General features: G+C 32.2%; 1 protein-coding gene across 10 annotated transcripts in view; it reads left to right on the top strand.

Annotated features, from left to right (window-relative positions):
* Positions 1-20,797, top strand: part of mtd (TLD domain-containing protein mustard) — a 95,461-nt gene that overhangs the window by 51,985 nt on the left and 22,679 nt on the right. For 5 of the 10 annotated variants that reach the window (XM_070653842.1, XM_070653843.1, XM_070653838.1 and 2 more), the window contains 10 exons: positions 9,863-9,975; positions 11,077-11,355; positions 12,357-13,098; positions 13,652-13,862; positions 13,929-14,159; positions 14,289-14,419; positions 16,664-16,824; positions 17,942-17,977; positions 20,417-20,579; positions 20,646-20,784. In XM_070653842.1, the coding sequence (XP_070509943.1) occupies positions 9,863-9,975; positions 11,077-11,355; positions 12,357-13,098; positions 13,652-13,862; positions 13,929-14,159; positions 14,289-14,419; positions 16,664-16,824; positions 17,942-17,977; positions 20,417-20,579; positions 20,646-20,784 (2,206 nt within the window). The remainder of the gene's footprint in view (positions 1-9,862; positions 9,976-11,076; positions 11,356-12,356; positions 13,099-13,651; positions 13,863-13,928; positions 14,160-14,288; positions 14,420-16,663; positions 16,825-17,941; positions 17,978-20,416; positions 20,580-20,645; positions 20,785-20,797) is intronic. The other 5 variants (XM_070653844.1, XM_070653840.1, XM_070653847.1 and 2 more) reach the window with 3 other exon arrangements.

Genomic DNA, 20,797 nt, shown 5'->3' on the forward strand with positions numbered 1-20,797 from the left:
CAGGTGCCTGTTTTGCAACTCTGTCCTTAGCGAACCCTTAAAGGAGTAAAACATGACAAAGACTCTTTCAATTCCATTCCTCGGGCAAATATTCTAATGTAGAACAAATGAAAGAAAAATAAGAACGATGCGACATGTTTATTGCTGCTATGCAAACCTCAAAAAGAGAATTTTTTCTTTTCTTGATCAAACAAAACTTTGTGTATATGCTTGATAAAGCAAGAAATGTTATGAAAAACTACTAAACTATGAACTATGAAATGTCTTTAGTTAAAGAATATGGAATCACGTCTCAGATTGGTTGAGGTTTTGAGAAAATTTTGTCAAAAATAAGAATGAAGACTAGAAGTTAGGAAAGTTGAATGTAGGGTTTTAGATTATGAAAAGCAATGGATTTTAATAATTTCAAAACTTTTTGGAGTTTACATAAAAAATTGAAAAAAAAAAAAAGAAAATTTCTTCGCTACTTCCCACGGAAAATATTTCTTTGTAATTTTTAGGATTTGAACCTCAATTCTTAGTATTTAAATTCAATTTTTATAATTTTTCCTCAATTGATTACATTTTATTTTGACTAAAACTGAATCTATTCTTAATTTCTCATCCATCGAAAATTTTAGATTAAAAAAATTCATTTATTATTAATTCAATAGACCAAAACAACGGTAGTTTTCCTCAAAAAACTTTCTAAACAAAAAAAAAAGTTAAAATCGTTGTTTGCGGTAGCAAAAAAGGAAGAAACTGAAAACTTTATTGCAATGCGGTAATATCAAAAAGTTGACGATGAATTTTTCTTTTTTTCCATCACAATGCACATAATAAGTATATTTTGATGATGACGGTATTGATGACAGTGATGATGTAGGTCGCTTTTTTGTTGTTGTTGTTGTGATATTTCATTGAGAGTAGGGAAATGACAAGAATTTCAGCACTATTGAAATGTCAAAAGCAAAAAAGAAGTGAAATGTTTGAAGTATGCCAAATTCAATGACACAAAATCGAAGAATGGAAGCATAAGAAAAGTTTGTTTTTATGTGCGGAAAAGCTCACTCCATTAAGCTTTAAAACCCCAGAAATTTTCTTCATTTACAACAAAAAGTCCTTACATATTGCTGCTCTTGTGTTTACTATTTCATTTATCGCTCAAATGAATAATGGAATAAATCGATAAAAATAGAGACACAGCTGCGTTGTAAATTAAATAAAATTACTTGTTAGGCAGGAACAGCGTAGTTTCATCATGGGTAGATAAGATATATAAATTAGTTTGAGACAGAGTTGCAAAACAGGCACGTGTTTCATACAAAAACCGTACAAATTCTTGATAATTTGTATGGTTTTTCTTATAGAACCATACAAATTATCAAGAATTCGCTCAAGAATCAAGGCAGAAACCGTACAAATTCTTGGTAATTTGTATGGTTTTTCTTATAGAAGCATACAAATTATGGAGAAATTGTACGGTTTCAGTCTTCCTAAGATGCCTGTTTTGCAACTCTGGTTTGAAATGCGAACTAACATAAAATGAGGGGGAAAAACGCACTTTATAAATCACATATTTTCCACATAAATGGATCAAATAGCGTTGTTGTTTGTACATCCAATGAGATATGCTTGCTGATTAAGGTTTATGGTTAGTCAGGGAATTATAATAATTGAATGGAAATGTAAGGCAAGGTCGACAATTTTATGAAATTATACTTTGTAGAAATTTCAACATTTAAAGCTATTGAACAATTCAAAAAAATTCCATGACTAGGTATAAAAATATGAAATAATAATAAGACGTTCTCTCAGTAAAAATATGCAAATTATGACAGTGATAATTAATCAAAAAGAATTAAGCAATTGAGTTTAAAAATAACAACGCAATTAAGAAACGATTTGACGGAAAATTGAATGTCTTGTTTAGGATTTTTAGACAAAAGATGTCAAGAATTTTAAAATTATTCATTAATTTTACATGGCATGATAAAACTTGAGTGCGCTCCCGAGCTGCTCAATTTTCGCTGTAAAATGGGTCTGAATCAGTCGCTATGATGCCAACAGGGTATCTGCCTGGAGCCTCCAGGCCCTTGTTGATAATAACGTTGTTGTTGTAGGAGGCAAGACACCTTGTTGATGCCAATGTTATAACGTTCATTTGAGATTTGAATAATATTTATTGTACATAGTTGAAAACCCCTTTTCATACAAAAGAAAAAGTTTTTCCCGAAAAAGATGATGTTTAACCCAGAGTTGCAAAACAGGGTCCTGTCAAAAGCAAAAACCGTACAATTTCTTTACATACATCATTAAGAAATTGTACGGTTTTTGTCTGTGACAGGTGTCTGTTTTGCAACTCTTGTTTAACCTCCCACATAAACACGTTCCTGCCTATTTCGCATTTTGCCAGCGACGCACGGGTACCCTACCAAACACCCTGCGCTGTCCGGGACTGTGGACAATTTTTTTTTTGTTTTCAATACGAATCTAATGTGTGATTTGATATTTTTTCTATTCTTACTGTATGTGTGCTACTATCCACCTCGTAATATAAAGTGATTCATTATACCCCATTGTCATTTATTACTAGACATTGATTGTCATTAAGCTTTTTGCACGTTTTTTTCAGATGCATAATATTTAATTTTAATATTTACATGTCTAGCATGCTAATCTTCTTACGTATTATGGCTACCAGTTCGGCTGCCTTGAAATTATTTTTCTCTGAAATTAAAAAAACTTCTTTTTAGATTCAATTAAACGCAAAAAAAATAATTAAAAAAATACTTCTGAGTCAAAGCCTTATCGATTTGTAAAGATCATGCAGTAACTTCCTATCACATGATTTCCTCGTCATAATTTTCAAACAATTTAGCTCTTTTTTGTCTCGAATGACTTTTTATTCAGTCAAATCGATTAGAATGTCTTAATAAAATTTAAATTCATAGAAGGAAGTCTAACCTAAAAATAGCTCTGCTCATATTTATCTCTAATGCACATGACACAGACAATTGTGGTGATAAATTTGTGGAATGTTTTGTTGGATCACAACTTTTTATGAATTATGCGATTTTTTATCTGCTTTTGTTTGTTTCTGTTGAGTTGGGAAGTTAGTTTGGTATTTTGGGAGTGAATTCTATGAATATTATGGATTTGGCTTCCTGAATTTTAAGATTTTTGTAACCTGCTCGAACAGCATGATGCGGAAATTTTTGTTGCTTGACGTAAAAGTGGGTCAGAGTTTGACGTCACGTAGCTGTCGGGAGAACATCGTATCATATGTATTGGAACCAGAAAACGGTTAGCTCTCCTTCCTCTCTGGCTTTGCCAAAAACAAACTAAACTTTAGTATCAATAAAGGGTGTTCAACTATGTACAATAAATATTATTCAAATCTCAAATAAACTCTTTATAACTTGCCGTCAGTGCGACGTCACAGCGACTGTATTGCGCTATTCGTCCTGTCTAGTGATTCATAAGGAAATGTAGAACATTCTTGATATTTTTGAGACTTCTAGCATTCCAAAAGACATTTTTAGTGCCGAAATTCAAGAATTTTAAGGAAGTTTATCATAAAAATCAAATAACATTGCCTATAATAAGGAAACGATTGTTGTCAAAACTAGCCAGACAGCAAAGCTTGTTTTTTAAAAACCAAGAATCAAACTTGTTTTATTTTAAGCAAAATAATTGATCAATAAACAATAAAAATTCTTCCAAATTCATATTTATGTCATCATAGATTCTAAAATAGCTAAATAATGATTCTTTGTCATCCAGTTTATCTTTTTACTTCTTTTTCCATCGGCAATTTTAGTAACCACTTATATTTTTATTAAAAAACGAAAATCATTCATGAATAATTTTGCTGCGTAGGTAGTTGAAGTTAAAGAATTTTTGTAATATAAAAGATCTTATAGAAAATAAATCTGATTTAAGAGAATGATGAATAGCGGTAAATTCACTTACATTTTTTCTTCTCGATGGAACTATGTATAGGTTGTAAACGTTCATAAAAAACATTTTAAAAAGCTTGTTCCAACATCTTTTTTACTTTCTGTCTTATTTTCGTAAAGAATTGCATGTTTACCGACCATGTCGATGCGAGAAAGACGAGAAACTAATAGAAAACAGCCGCATTGAGGTCAGGATGGAAGGCGCATTTCTAAGTGACAGTGGTAGGCAACTGTTGTGTGGCATGGTACACATTGTTTGTGTACCACAATCGAAACCGCAAAAGACATGTCACTGTGGTATACAAGTGGCATCAGTGTGTCGCGACATCCAGGATGTCAACCTCTGATCTATGATCCAGTCAGACTAAACCTAACCTCAAACTAAACTTCACAAAAACTAGCTAAAAAACAAGATTTTTTTCTAAACAAAGCATTAAAAGAGAATAAATTATGATGAGAATTAAAAGCAAAAAACTAGGTAGAAGACGAGAATATTCTTAATATTTGTGTTTGTGTTAGAGTTTATCACATAAGAGACAAATCGAAAAGATGAGCTTAAAAGCACGTTTTCAATTATTTTACGGGGACGACATGCAAAAGCATGAATTTTTATGATAAAAAGTAAAAGAAATTAAATTAAAAAAATCAACGATAAGTATCATGATGATGATAAGAGCTGAACATGCTTAACGCGACGATATTTTTAGACATAAATGAATTAGGAATCAAATGTTCAGAGGATGAAAGTCATTTATACGAAATAGTTAAAGCACAAGAGTCTTTTTTGCTGTGGTTTATCGATTCTTTAACCATTATAAGTGCTCCATTTCATAAAAAGGCAATCTTCTCCATCTGCTACGTTTTTTTTTCTTCTTTTTGCCATTCGCTACAAAACTTACTATTTATTTGTATCTCAATCCCTTTCATTCGTTCCTTATTCTTTCGAGATTTGAATGGGAGCAAATTCTTTTCTTCTTTTTTGAAGAGTCTCGGGAAGAATAAGAAAGGCCTGCCTATAAAAAATTCTTTGTCACTGTTTTTAGCTTTTTTTTTGAAGGGTTTTGAGTTTTTGGAATAGTTTTGTGCCAGTTTTGGGTGAATAAGTGCTGTGAATAATCCTAATATTGATGAAAATCACAAAATGGTCTATGGATTGTTGCGTGACACTTGTCCAGACCAGACTCACATCGGCCTGGAGCCGGATTTACAACTGCTTCCTGCCATGTGTCTTTTGAGTCTGTAGCTTCTATCTACTTACTTCCTTACTTCGCTGGCAGCTTCGTAGAGTCTCAAATATCAAAAGTCGGTTAATCGGTCCAAAATTTGACACCAGGACAGCATGACTCTGGCATAGTACCAGATCTCAACCGAATTCGACCCCAAGTCAAAATTGCGCCAGCCTGATGTTGGTTTTTCGATCAATTCCCCGACGTATACTGTTCAAGTCTAAAGCATCTCTTCTACATTACAAAACTAGTTTAATACAGTTCCAAGACAAACATACAAAAGCAACAGCACAAAGATTATTATCCATTGTGCTACCGCAACATTCCTGTTCGCCATCTAGTCACCAAATAAATGTTTACATACACTGCCATACACATTCTCTGCACATTCTTAATATTTGTCTTGAAAATGCTCTTGTAAACACGTAAAAAAAAAAAGTTCTTTTGTAACTACCATACACTAGAAATGCTCTTTTGTCATTCACCTCTGTAATGTGCGAACGAGTTCTTATTTTCGGAATTTCAATTTCGAATGGTTCTTATTTTCGGAAACAAATTTAAATTTCAAATGAACGTTAATAATCTAAACGAAAAAAACTCTATATTAGCGTTTAATTATTGATTTTAAAGCAAGATTATGCTTAAACTAAACTAAATAATTGTAAAAAATTTAAGAAAAAGTCTCAAATAATGAAGAAAAGTTAATTAAAGAAATTTAAGCTTTTCATTGTTTTCTTAGAATGTTTGTAAACAAACAATGAAAACAAAACCAAAAATTTGGAATAATTTTTGAAAAAAACTAACTTTAAGCTGATAAGTTTAGTTTTAAACTTCGATTAAATGATTTAAAAAGCTTCAATGAACATAATTAAATCATTTATCTTGATCTTAATGAAACATTTAAGCTAAAAATCATGAAAAACTAAAAATTTTAAAAATTTTGATGTTTTTCAAGATGGCGGATTTTTTCCGAAAAAACATTCGAAATATGATTCAAATTTCTTCGAATCAACGTCCGCATCAACTGTTCGCACATTACAGATTCACCTTAAACGATTTCACTTCATATCATCTGTACACAAGAATGACAATATGGACAAAAAAGATTGTTTTGAATCGACCCAGGTCAACCATAAACAGATTGAATGATACTCGTAAAAATTATGATAATAAAAAAGATGTGATTCTTCTCCCTTTTTATGCTTCCCATTTTTTTTTTGTCAAAAATATGCATAACTTTTTTTCTCTTTCTTTTACATCCTTTTGCGCATCGTATCATGTAAAGTCGATTGAGAATAAATTCTTGTTGTTATAAAGATTATTTGTATATATTTATTTTTGGGGTCAACATAAAAGAAGATTAAAAGAATTTCTTATATTTCATTCTGTCTTTGATTAAAGCAGTGTTGTGTGAACTTTGTGATGCGACACATTGGTGTGACATGGACCACATGTCGTGTGTTGTCTTGGCTGTGACTTACCACAAAGGTGGGGAATGGCACACAAAAGTTTGGAAAAGTGTGTTGAAACTGTGGGTCGCGACGCATTAGTGTGACATGAACCGCATGTCGTTTGTGGTTTTGATCGTGACTTACCACTAAAATGTGCCTTTTCACAAAAAAGTGTAGACAGCAGGCACAAAAAATTTAGAGCAGTGCTACAAACTGTGTAACGTGGCACATTAAAGTGACACGAACCGCAATTTTGATTGTTGTGTGCAATTTTGACCGTCGCTTAGCACCAATGTGTGGCGTGGTACAAAACGTTTGGACAGCAGTGTTGCAAACTGTTTGGCGTGACATACTAGTGTGGAAATGTCATGAACCACATGTCGTGTGCTGTTTCGACCGTGGCTTACCACAAAGGCATTTCGTGACACATAGTTTGCACAACACTGCATCAAAGGGTCAATAAATTTTTTGTAAATAAATTAATTGATGAAAGATTTATTTTTTCATGTCTTTCAAAAAGTCTTGTTTAATTTATTTTTAAACTTTCATCCAATATGTTTCTTGTCTTGTTGAAGTTTATTGGATCGATAACTCAGTTTGCTAATGGAAATATAGTTAATCAGTCCTTAATACTCTTCAAAAAAAAGTTTTTCGGTTCTAATTAAGGAGAATTAATGAGAAATTTCAAAAGTCATTGTTCCGAGAAATGCTTTGAAAGAAAACTTAAAGACAAAACAATCAATAAGAAAACGTGTTTTTTGTTTTTGTTTTTTGATCCTTGCTGCTTTTCTTAGTCGATATAATTGAAAAGTTTTGTTAATTCTTGTCGATTTTAATTAAAATTGTGAAAACAAATTTTGAGGTGGAGAAATTTTTTGGTGAATTTTTCTTTTAGATTCAAATTTTAAAAAACCGTTAAATTTTTAAGAAAATTGAAAAATCAACAAAAAGTTGAAAATTAATTATTAAAGAATATTCCAAATTAATAATGAATCCTTAACATTTCCTTTAAAAGCTCACATTTCCTCCCCCACACAGAACAAACTTTCAAACTCGTGCTTTTAATTTACAAACCCGGTGTCGCTATACATTTTAATTAAACAATCATAGAAGTAAACTTTTAATGAAAAAAGAAAAAAATTCAGACATAAATAAAGGAAAATCGGTATGTAAGACGGAAATGGACATAAGTTTAAGCAAATCGCGATATACGCACACAAAACACAGTCCATGAAGGAGAAAGAGAAGGCGCAAAAAAAACGAAACGTTTTCAGGCATGGTTTAGAATATTAATAAGTACAATTCGCATAAAGCCTCGCTCATTTCATTTTATTTCATATAAACGGACATTGAATGTTTTCCAAAAAAAATATTCATATATAACTTAACTAAAACTCGTGTGAAGGAGTGAGTGGGAGCAAATATTAATTTGCTGAACGTGCAAAAAATTATGAAATTGTGTGTAATAAATGGATGGAAAATAATTCGCACAATAATTTAAACTATGTAACAATCTTTTTTTCTTTTTTTCATTGAATTTGAGGGTGGATAACTTTTGAAAGTTATTTCTTTGGAATGAAGCTAGTAAAAGTTTCTTCTTCGAGCAATTTTGTCTATTTGAATCACCCGAATAGTACAATTTGGTTGATGAATCCACAATCCGGCACCAGGCGAGCATGGCTATGACTTGATGGAGAGACTTAAGCCGAATCCGGGACCATGCCAGATACAAGTAGGCCTTGTTTCCGAATTTTGGATTGACAAACTCTTACAGCAAAGAAAGCTTTCTCACAATAAATTGCCAGATTATCCTGCCCTTGAAAGTTCGTTCTTTGCCTGCTATGGTAACTGATTTGGACTATTAGCTGCTCAGCTTCTGTAGAATTTTTAATAGATTTTTCTAAATGTAAATCTCATTTTTGGACTTTTTAAGACCGAATAGCACATCTTGTTTGCTTGAATTCTACTAACTGAGTAGTGTTGTGTCTCCTTATCAATGGTAGTCGAGTAGGCAAAAAGTGGCCCTGACGGCATCGTATCAGCGGATTTCGTTCCATTTTAACGTCGAACAATGAGGTTGGCCTTATTGTGGTGCTAGGGATGACTGTCTGTCTTATTGTGGTTCTGTCAGAGTATAATTTGTCTAAAATATCAAGCAAAAATAATGCAAAACTGCCAGTGCAAGAGTATGGGTTCAATTCCCATCAGGAACGATTGACGATCTCTATTTCATATATTGATGTATTTTGCACAATGGTGCATAAATGGTCATTAAAAGCTTCGAATTTTGATAAATAGTGCAAAAATGGAAAGAAAAGACTTTTTCAAAAAAGAATTAAAACTGAACTTTCAGCAGGTCAAAAGTGTCCAATCAAATCACGAATTGCACGTGTTTTACCATTCAACACTCTACCCGTCCACCTATTCACACTACTAAAACACTATAATTAAGATTTTTTTGCGATAAAAAAAAGAAACATAAAATCATTGTTACCTCACATTTGAGTTTCCGCCCCTTTGGCTAAATCGTACATTACCAACGATATTAATGGCAGTTATAATGTAAAATTAAATCCATTCCGTCCATGTAAGGAGAACTTAAATTTATTATTCATTAAATAATATCCAGTCTTCTCCCAGATTTAGTTAAATCGGTTGTTGCATTCTCGATATCGAAATGCTATAAACATATAAATATAAATAAACTCGATTTGAAGGTCATTAACCACATGCCGCAAAAAGATTGAGCGAAACCATTACACATACAATTGAGTATATTGTCTGATTTAAAAGCATGCATGCGAGAGATATTCCCTTTTTTATTTACAATTTATAAATTAAATTGTATTATGACACTTAGGTATCATGTTTACAGTTATCCGAGTCCAGTTGCTCTTTTCTCTCCTAGTTTTTTTATTATTGAACGATCGCAGCAGGTATGCACGATATTTTTAATGTTATTAACCTTCGCATTGCACAATTTTTATTTTTATTTTCGAATATAAGCAAAACATGAAATTCGAATCCATACGTGTGAGTTGGGGATTTACTTAAGTATTTGTGCATAGAAAATATGTGTGGCATAATAAGAGAGAGAAAAGAGCGAAAAAATGACTAGCAATAAATATGTGAATATTGTGCAAATATTATTAATACAGTCGCGGCATTGTCACGTGACTTTGCAACATGATTCATTCATTTATTTATGCGTTTCTCATGCAAAACTGTTTTTTTGTCATTTCAGGAGCAAATCGCGTAGCGTAGATCATGGTTTATCTGCGCCATTCGTAGATTTGGACTCATTACGTTCAAAAGTTGAAGGACGTTTCGAAAGCATTGATCGGTTGTCTTCAAAAGGTAATTTATGTTTTTTTGATGTTTTTGGCAGTCTTATTTTGTTATCCTTGAGCGGTTGTGATTTCAAAAAAATTATGTACAGATTAAAAGATGGTTTGAAATCTCAAAAATAATTGAGATTTAATTTAATGGGAGCTTCCGTTTGTTATTGCTACTTTTATATTTTGTGATTCTTTATGTGATTTGCTGGGGGTTATTTGTTGTTACTTTTGAATTATTTATGAAATCTCTTCGGAAGTGGATGATTTTTTTTTTCATCTTTTTAACCTGGAAAAAGAGCTTTTTTAATGTTAAAATGGCGGGATTGAGAAAAGGTTAATAGGAATTGGAAGACTATCCCGATTGGCATGATGCGTCGGACCATTTGCAACCGTTGAAATTGTTTGAAATCAGGCGTCACGCGACGTCAACTTCTAAACTTCGCCTCTTGACGTTAGCACAGTGATATCGCGATGCACTCCAGAAAATGATGGTACTCTTGTGCAACTGACTTATTTACTTTGATTGCATGTGACTGTCATATGGCATCCAAGTGACTGTCATATGGCATTCAAGTGACTGTCATATGGTATCCAAGTGACTGTCATATGGCATCCAAGTGACTGTCATATGGCATCCAAATGACTGTCATATAGCATCCAAGTGACTGTCATATAGCATCCAAGTGACTGTCATTTGGCATCCAAGTGATTGTCATATTGCATCAAAGTGACTGTTGTATGACATCCAAGTGACTGTTGTATGACATTCAAGTGACTGTTATTTGGTATCCATTTGGCTGTCATTTGTCATTCATTTGACTCGTAATGGTATCCATGTTGCTGATACTACAAGTTCCTAATATTATTATTATCCATAAAAACTAAATTCATTGCTGTTAAGCTTTAAAAGAATTTATTTAAAGTGTATAATTAGCATCCTTGATATAAATTCTGCATAAAGAATTCCCATTATAATTCAAAACCACAACAGCCCAACCGCACGCGGAGCTCTTCAAATTCCCATTATAATTAATTATGTATTTTTCTGCTCATCTATGCTACAACAAACGCGTAATAATCATTCTAATTTTTTTCCCTTTCTATTTTAAACATGATGCAGGTTCAATAACACCGATTCCAACATTATCGTATACAGTTAAAGATCGCGATACATTAACATCAGTTGCTGCACGTTTTGATACCACACCTTCGGAATTAACTCAACTTAATCGATTAGGCAGCTCCTTTATTTATTCAGGACAGACATTACTTGTGCCTGATAAGTCAAAAATTAAGGATGATGATAATTCTAGTGAGACGAGCGGTGATACAGACATTTCAAAAGAAAAGAGTCGAAAAGGCTCTAATAATACTGACGATATTCCACAGGAAGAAAAGGGTAAGTTTTTTTTTTTGTTTTATTGCTGTTGTTGAATGAAAAATTTTCTTGAAAGCTTTTTGAAGGCCAAATGAAAAGTTTTTCATACCTATTGCCAGATTTTACACAAATTACTTGGACTAAATCATTCATTTTGTCCAAGAAAGCAAAAATTTTTGGAATTATCTGGAAATTCTGGAAAATTTCAAATAAACATCGTTGAATAAAACAGATTTTCACAAGTCCGACAGCTGATTTGCGCGATAAAAAATGAACATAAATTCCTTCTTCTATTTCAATCATCAGTATTCTTTACGAATGTTTTTGTATTTATTGAACCAATGATGTTTTGTTTGCGCAATCGCACATACAAGTTTATTGTACAAGTTACTTGTATCAGATCATATGATTATCCAGTGACGTTGTTGTCGTGTTTTTGTGATTCATAAAGCTTGATAATAATCTATGTTATTATAAAATGATTAATTGTTGACTATACAATTAATGTCAGCTAGTTATTAATCAATTAATAGTACAATTTGTTGTAACGGAATTTTAATTTTTAAATTGATTTCTTGGAACGCCACTGGAAAGTATTAAAAAGTAAATAAATTTTTCTTGTGCAAAAAAAAGAACAATATTCGGAAAATTTTATCGAAATACAGCTGAGATACAGTTTGTTTATTAAGTCAACTGACTTGTTCTGTGAGCATAATCAACCTTGTGCTATATTTCATTAAGTAATATTTGATAAAAGTTGAATAAAATTGGTAAAAGCGTAAAAACAGTGATTTTCAAGGTTGAAGTTGGTATAGAAAAATTCCGACGTGTCTAATTTCTCCTTATCTAACTTAAATAAATATTGATGATTGAAAACTAGTCTTTCAACAGTTGTAATGGCATAAAATCTAATTGTTCACTATGAAGTCCGTAGTGTTTTTGAAATCTGGTGGTAAAAAAATATGAAAAACATACAGCTATTGACTCAGTTGCTAATTATGTTAATTGTTTAATATTTTTAGACCTTCTTGACAACCTGAGACCAACATCACCAAAACCTGGTCACGCAGAACGTGTGCTAACACCAAATCAGTCAGAAGATGATCCAGTAGTAATTCAACGATTCTTAAAGCTTAATGTTCGGCACATTACTGATGGACAAGGAGTTGTCGGTGGAGTTTTACTTGTCACTCCAAATGCTGTCATGTTTGATCCAAATGTCTCAGATACTTTAGTTATTGAACATGGTCCTGAAAGTTATGGAGTTATTGCACCTATGGAATTTATTGTTAATGCTGCCATATTTAATGATATTGCTCATATGCGCGTTGGAAGTGGAGATAATACTAATAATTCAAGTGAAAAGCCAGAAGTTTACTATCCAAAACCACCACCATGTAATAGATGTGATACACATTCGCCTGGTAAAGATTCATTGCTTGTTAAGGACGAAACTTTTCCTGAATTAGGTGCTGGAAGTTCAGTTGATCAAGAAAGCAATTGTTCAACAGAACGTGATGATGGCGATGCATTTCCAAAAGCTTTTGATCGCGATCTTGTGACGCCAATTGAGAAAATTCATGCTGATTCAACTGAAAGTGCTGGCGGTGGTGGTCGTGGCTCGTTGACAAATGATGAGACAAAGAAGGACGATAAGGATGATACAAAAACAGAGGAAGATGACGAGTTTGATGCGATAAAGCATGAAGCAAACAGGAGAAAAAGTCTCCTTGACCAACATTGGGCCATACCGAAAAAAGATAGGTAGGCAATGGACATTGAAAGGATTATTTCACATTTTCATTAACATAACTTGAGTTTTTAATATATTTTAAGCATTTTATCTTTATTGGTTTAGTGTGTCACTAATTAATTTATCCCAATTAACATCATTTTTAATGGCTTTTATTTGCGTCATTTGTAAAACTGTTAATCAATTTGACATTTTTTTTGGATATTTTAGGCTTCATTCTAATTAGCTTTTTTAATTATTTGTTAATTATACACTTTTGTTCTGCGTTCTATTTTAAATTTTATTAATTTTTGAATTTTAAAATTTAACGTTTTTGTAAGATTCGAATTTTGTCAAGTAGATTTTAAATTCAAAAAGTTCGTTAAAAATTGATTCAGTTTCACAAATCCTTTACTTTGCTTTTTGTTGCATATTTTTGTTAATTTATCAATTTTTTATTTCTTTTTAATTTTCCCCCAAATTTTATTTTAAATCCTTCTGTATCCGCATAAATTTATGTTGCTTATCATCATCACATGTCATAAAATCCATTATTTGTTAAATTATATAAAAAAATGAAAAAAGACTGAGAACACAATGTAAATGTAGATCAGAGGATGGGGATGATGAGGAAGCAATTTTAAAGGAATCATCTGAAGAGCGTAAAGAGTCAGACAATGCTGAATTGGCAGCAGATGTTAATGAAGAAAATCAATTGACTAGAACATCATGTCATGATAGTGGAATTGATATAAGAGATGCTATACCAACAGTTCCTGTTGTTCAAACTAAAAAAGTAAGGATGTCCGTTTTGGGATTAAGCATTAAAATTAATTTTGAACTTTTTTCCATCCACAAACAGATTTATAGTGATGCAGACATTGTATTAAGTTCAGACTGGGTACCACCATTGACAATAGCACCAACATCAATATCAACCGATACAAAATCCATGTCCACATCATCATATAGTAACGATACAGTCTCCACAAACAGTGATGGACGAAAAAAGACGTCCAGTGTTAGCTTTAGTGTTGAAGATAATGAAAATTCTGGTGCTGATAAAGGAACTGGTGAAGTTAAGAAGAATAAGGTGAGAGAACCGTCACTGTGTTGTTGCCTAAAATCCATAAAAAAAAGTTTTTCGGCATTAATGAAATTTTAATTAATTTAAAAAAGTTTTTCTCATGAATATTTAATAACGATTATGTAAATTTTCTAGATGCTTAAACGCTTATCATATCCATTATCGTGGGTGGAAGGTCTGACTGGCGAGCAAGGTAGCAAAGACAGCGACTCAGCGCCCACAACAAGTGATTCTAATCAAAGTGTATTTTCAAAAGTATTTTCAAGGTAATTAAAACTTTGAGTGACGTAATTTAATTTATTTTTTATTCTGAATTATCATGCGGATTAATGGAATTTATTGAGAAAATATCTAAGTGATATCCATGTCCTTTACATACTATTTAACCAAAATCCGGTGTTAATTGTCATTACGATTGCATTCACTGATAAAATCACGCATTTTATACACAAAATTTGGACCTTTTTTGAATTGATTTACACAACACATAATCCACACACAATTCCTTTTTGCATTGGAACCAAATAAATCCTTTAAATACACGAAAAATAATAATTTCATGGAACAAAATATTTTTCAAAATTTTAATCCAAAAAAAAAATACCAAACCGATTTTAAAGCTCGCCCATCACATTGGTCTCCGAATTTGGAGGCAATTTGTTTTTATCAAAAACTCCATCTGAAGAAAGTGGCGGATCTCCAGTACCTCCGCCAAATAATCAAACTCAACATCAAGATTCACTTAAAGAATCATCGGCAGGGTAAGCGAAAAAGAACTAAAGTCAAATTTCTCTTTAATTCTTTGTTGTCCAGCACCAAATGAACAGTTTTTTTCTTATTTTTCTTATGATTTTCTTTGTTGTTATTTCCGCCCCTATTTTTTTGTTTCATTTCGTACTTGCACCTGATGTTTTTATTAAGAATTTATATAGAATAATATGTGTATATTTATTGTAACAGCTGATGCCTATGTATGATTATTCTTCCTCGTTTATTGATATTATGTATGATATAAGTTTGTTACATCAACTGTGGATAGTGTTAGTTATAGAAACTTATTAGATTAGAGTGGGCACTTGACACTATTGGCTAGTGAGTAACTAGAACTATGATCGACTAATGACAGTTTTTTTGGAACGTTTCCATCAAAATAGCATTTGAACTAGTACGGACTAGATAAACCAGTAAGGTCTAGACGATCTAGAAGACCAAGTATGGTCTAGGCGGCTTGGTACGACTTTAGTCTAGTCTAGATGACTTAATACAGTCTAAATGACCTAGCACAACCAAGACGATCTAAGATGTCCAAAGAAAACCATAGACGACTCAATAGACATTAGCATCAAGTGTCTAATTGAGAGAACAACAGGATATGAAGCTTTTAAGTTCTCCTTACAAAAAAAAAAACGATTATTTCAAATTTGAACTTAATATTAGAAGCTTCCAGGAATTTTCAAATTCCAAATGCCGTTAAATTTTTAAAGAATCTTTCCATAAAAACGCAACAATTCCTTCCAGTGGAATTTCCAGAGGTTGAATTCAAACAGAGTTCACGACTTGTTTCAATTGAGTCGAGTCGACTTCATGCTATGGTTCGCAACAATTCGCTAAGAACCGATAGAAATTTTTTAAAAATGTTAAACTTCACAAGTGGCTTTATTGAAAAAAAACTAGCAGAAAAAATTTCATGCAATTTTTAACGAACTAACGTCGACTTCGACTGCTGGAAATTTCTAATAAATAGTCAATAGTTCCTAGTCACAAATTCCTTAGTCTTAGTATCACGTCTTGTAGAAACAAACGCTGCATTTCTCTGTAATCACCATCAACTGTGTATCAAAAATATTCCACAACTGTTCAAACAGTCGTAAAACTTAGGAATGTCAGCCATAATTTTCCAATAAAGCTCCACTCAATAACTTTTATCACGATTGAAAGTTTAAAATATTATTCAAAAGTTTTTATTTTAGCATAGAACGATAGGAAGATAAATATTGGCAAGATAACTTTATATATTATAATTTTCATAGATAGATGTTGTGTACAATTTCGTCACGTGAATTTAAAATAGCAAAGCTATGCAAAAAAAAAAATCTGTATATATCGCTTATCACTTTAAGTATATTATTTGATTCAGTGGTGGGCAACCTGGTCATTGAAATGCCATGAACCGTATGCCGTGTAAGGTTTCGGTCGAGACTTGTCATCAAGGTGTACCGCGGCACATTGCAATGCCATAAACTGTATGTTTTGTACGGTTTTGGTCGAGGTTTGCCATCAAGGTGGGCCGTTGCACATTTAAATACCATGAACCGTATGCCGTGTCCGATTTCGGTAGCGGCTTACCATCAAGGTGTGCCGCGAATAATTATAGGTTACCCAACACTGACTTAATCAATAATAATTAATTAATCTTATTTATAAGTATACATGTACAAATGTTACCGAAATAATTATCAAAACCTTACAAATTCATCACAAAAAACCTTTTTTACTCTTCATTATTTCAGACGATCATCAATTGGAACTTTTATACGATCTCATCCATCATCGGACAGTTCAGCAACATCATCGCAATCAAATAAACCTCAAAAGCCTCAAGCTCCGAAATTAGATTATAGATCAATGGTGTCAATTGATGATATGCCAGCATTATTTGTAAGCTTTGATAGTAAGTATCAATATTTATTGTTATTTCTGCAACTTCTTTCTGTCTTTACGTTATTTTTGTTATTTAGATCTTTTTATCCTTTTTCTCGTTCAAATTTTGTTTCTTTAAAAAATGTCAAATTTTTTGATTAATTTCCTTTGCGAAGATCCGTAAAGTTTATAGATAATGATGTATTCAATCTTCAAGGAAATGACACAAAAAACAAAAGATTCATCAAATTTTCTCGTTAAATGTTAGCAAAAGTTTAGACAAAATTTTGTTTTAGTTCATGAAAAATGAGAATTAGATGATCTAGGAGATAGAAAACACATGCGTATATAAAGTTTCTCGTTAGATGGAAAATGTTTCTAATTTAAAGTGCATTTTTGAGTGCTGTTAGGGAATTTAACCTCACTTTGACTTTAAATATTGAATTATTTAGCTTTTTGGTAATAAATATGAAGTTAAGGAGCTGTTAATGCATTCTTGCCACTTTTTTGAGCTAGAATGAATGTTAAAAGTTTCAAATTTTGATATTAATTGAAGGAAAATTCAAGAAAAACTTCTTGAGGTGGGAATAATATAGGTTTGGGACTTGGATAATTAAGATTTATACAAGACAGAGTTGCAAAATAGGCATCTTTCAGACAAAAACTGTATAATTTCTTGATAGTGCGCATTATTAAGAAATTGTACAGTTTTTGCCTGTGACCGGTAGCTGTATTGCAAATCTGATCCAAGACACAAACCAGTCAATATTAAAAAGCTGTTAAAAATGCACTTTAAATCTTCATTTTCGAATCCTAGTTTACGTTAAGCACATTAAAAATTCCACAACACTTTGGCATGGCAAAATCGTTCTAATTTAGTTCAAATTCTTTTGATTTTTAATTTATTAAAAAAAAATTTCTTAATTAACAAAATTTAAGGCTTTACTAGCCTGCATGGCACAGGCACAATCTCTGTTAGAAATTTTTCTTTTTTCTTTAATTTAACATTTCTTTCTAATGTTTATAAAATTTTTATTGTTAACAAAAAGCAAGACAATCATAAGACATAAAATACTTTATTATAAGGAACATACAAACACATAATTCAGTAAAAAAATAATATATGACTCAAAAAAATAATATTCTAGTGAAGGCACCGTTGTTTCCACAACTCGAAAATCTTGGTAGGTGTTCAACATTATCATAAAAAATTACATATTTTATACTTTATTATATATCTTAAAGTATTCAACATAATTGGTGTCACATCACATAGTATCGATTTTCATTTGTCTTAATTATGATTTTTCATTGTGAATCTGGTTTCTCATTTGGCGTGATTAACTTGCTTGATTTGACAATCAAACTTCCTTTAATCACTCATCAATAATTTCTGAAGCTTTAATTCATAATTTCCACGATCCTTATCCTTGTAATATGTCTGCAAATTCCATTCAAATGTATTTCATGATATACACCGGAAGACAGCGGCATAATGTGGCAAACCAAATTTTTCATCACAAAATAGGCTTAAAACAGTGTCGTCGAGGCAACTTCATGTCTTACTGCTAACACAACGACGAAGCGCTGTTCTAGGAACACGATGTGCTGTTCAGAACAGTTTAAGGTAGAGCTTGAAGTCAACTGGAGCCATTTGTGATTCTAAGAAAAAGAAGATGAAAAAAGATTCTATGTCCAGTGTAATAGTAAGACCTCTGTGGGTGCCTAGAGCTTAATCAATAAACCATTCCTCTCATTTGTGCAGACCTGAGTTTGATTTCAGCCAAAGGATTCATTACATAGAGTGTTTGTTGTATGATTTGCTGATCATTACATGGTAATGTTTTTATATGACAAGGATTCACAAATGCTTACCACAACAGACATTAGATCCGCGTCATAATGAGCTTCTTCCCATTAAACCTTTTTAACTCTTCTCAAATCTTCCCAAAAAAATCCCTAACCCTACCTACCCAAGTGAGAAACCTGCACTTTGTTTCCTGCTTTTTGATATTACCAAGTCTTAAAATTTCATAATTTTTTGTGGGATATTTTCAATTTATTCCCTTTATCCCTCTAGTCATCAGTTCCCTCATTATTTATTCGCAATAAAAAAAAATTAAGTTCCATTTAACTTCAGTTATGTTTTTCCAGAGCTGGAAGTTGACTTGGGTTTTGTATGGATTTAAAGTTTTTCATCCAAAAATCAAGTCGACTTCGAGCTTTTCATTTCCAATAATTTTTTCATTATTTACACAACATATTTTGTGTCGTATTCAGTAAACATTAATAATATCTAATTTTGGTGTCAACGTACTCAACACAAAAACTATCTCAAATGCATGAAGATTGTCAGTAATTTAATTGTAGACTGAGTTAATTTTGTGATTTGAATGTCTTAACATGTAACACATACACGCTCACAACCAAACAACACTGACAGCTTGCTTATCACTCACGAGGCATTTGTGGCAATAATTAATGCATCCACATTTTTGCATTTCACAAAAAAAGTCTGCTGATGATTAAATTTTGCTAATTAGTTTTTGAAAAAGCAACAAGAAAAAAAGTTTAAATATAGCACATTTGTACTGAACATTTGTCACACAATATATATCCAGTCGTGAAAATATTTTTTAGGTATATTGCATCAAAATTGTATGAAATAATATTTTTATGATGGATATGTGATGACGCAAGAAGCTTTTAGCTTATTTAATGCACGATTTATGAGCTTTTTTATATATATTCATTGTTATGTCATTATGAAAAATGTTTTGTATGCAAATTTGCTTATAACTCATAAAAATTTTATTGATTGATTATGAAATTAAGGGGAGATATTTTTGGAATAATATAAATAAAATTTATATTTGAGGATTTATTTTGGAGTTAAAATTTGGATTTGATCCGTTTGTTGGGTACTGAGCTACTTTTGGGTGCAGATTTGAGGAATGCTTTTGATTGTTAATCTCAAAATTCAACATTTGAACCATTTTCACTCCCGAGTAGCACAAATTGGTTAATAGATCGAAAATCCGACCACAGGCCGGCGTGACTCAAACTTAATGATAATTCGTTTTAAATCCTTAATCAAGCAATAGTGACGCTAAATTGGTTTCGGATTTCGGATCGATTAACCGTAATCATGCCAGAACCACGCAGGTCTGGTTTTGGATTTCGAATCGATTAACTCACTTATACTGCTCGTCAAGACTGACAGATTGACTGTTCCCTCGTCTTAGAAACCGATTTCATATGTAATTACACATGATTTCCTTCAAACCCTTTGCTAGGAATGTCTTCACGTCAAAGCTACATTTTAAACAACAAAATCGGATCAATTCGACTTTAACTCCAAAGTAGAGCTCGATGTCAACTCAGATTTTCAATAGAAAAGTCATTTAAAATTCAAGAGACCGTTCATTTATTGCGTTTAGGGAGATAAGCAGAGGGATAAATTAACTTATTGCAACTTAATACCTGAACGGTCCCAAAGTTGACTACGAGCTATCCTCAAAACTCCTCAACTAATCAAATTGCCAATCTTAATCAGAAATTACGATCCAAATTACTAAATTCTTCCATTTTTCAATTTTAATCTCGTCTTTTGCAACAAATAGAACTTATACCGCGGCCAGCTCGTGCATGTCAAGATCCACCAATGTATTTAAGATTACGAATGGGACGTCCAGCTGGAAAGCCATCACCACTACCAACAACAGTTATGTCATATGGCAAAAATAAGCTTCGTCCTGAATATTGGTTTAGTATTCCTAAAAATAAGTAAGTATTGATGATTAAGGTAGAGGCACTGATTAATTAATTGACATGTTGCTTGATTCCGTCTAGGGTTGATGAACTTTATAGATTCATAGGTGCTTGGGTACCACAGCTCTATGGTGAATTGGACGAAGAAGCAATAAAGGCACGTGGATTTGAGCTAATTCAGCATGATACTGAATGGACGAATAACAGAACGTCCAGCAAGGTGAGATCAATTT

Source organism: Chironomus tepperi, unplaced genomic scaffold (genome assembly GCF_022539635.2).
Source record: "Chironomus tepperi strain 1889 unplaced genomic scaffold, CSIRO-AGI_Ctep_v1 contig_73, whole genome shotgun sequence".
Classification (NCBI taxonomy): Eukaryota; Metazoa; Arthropoda; class Insecta; order Diptera; family Chironomidae; genus Chironomus; species Chironomus tepperi.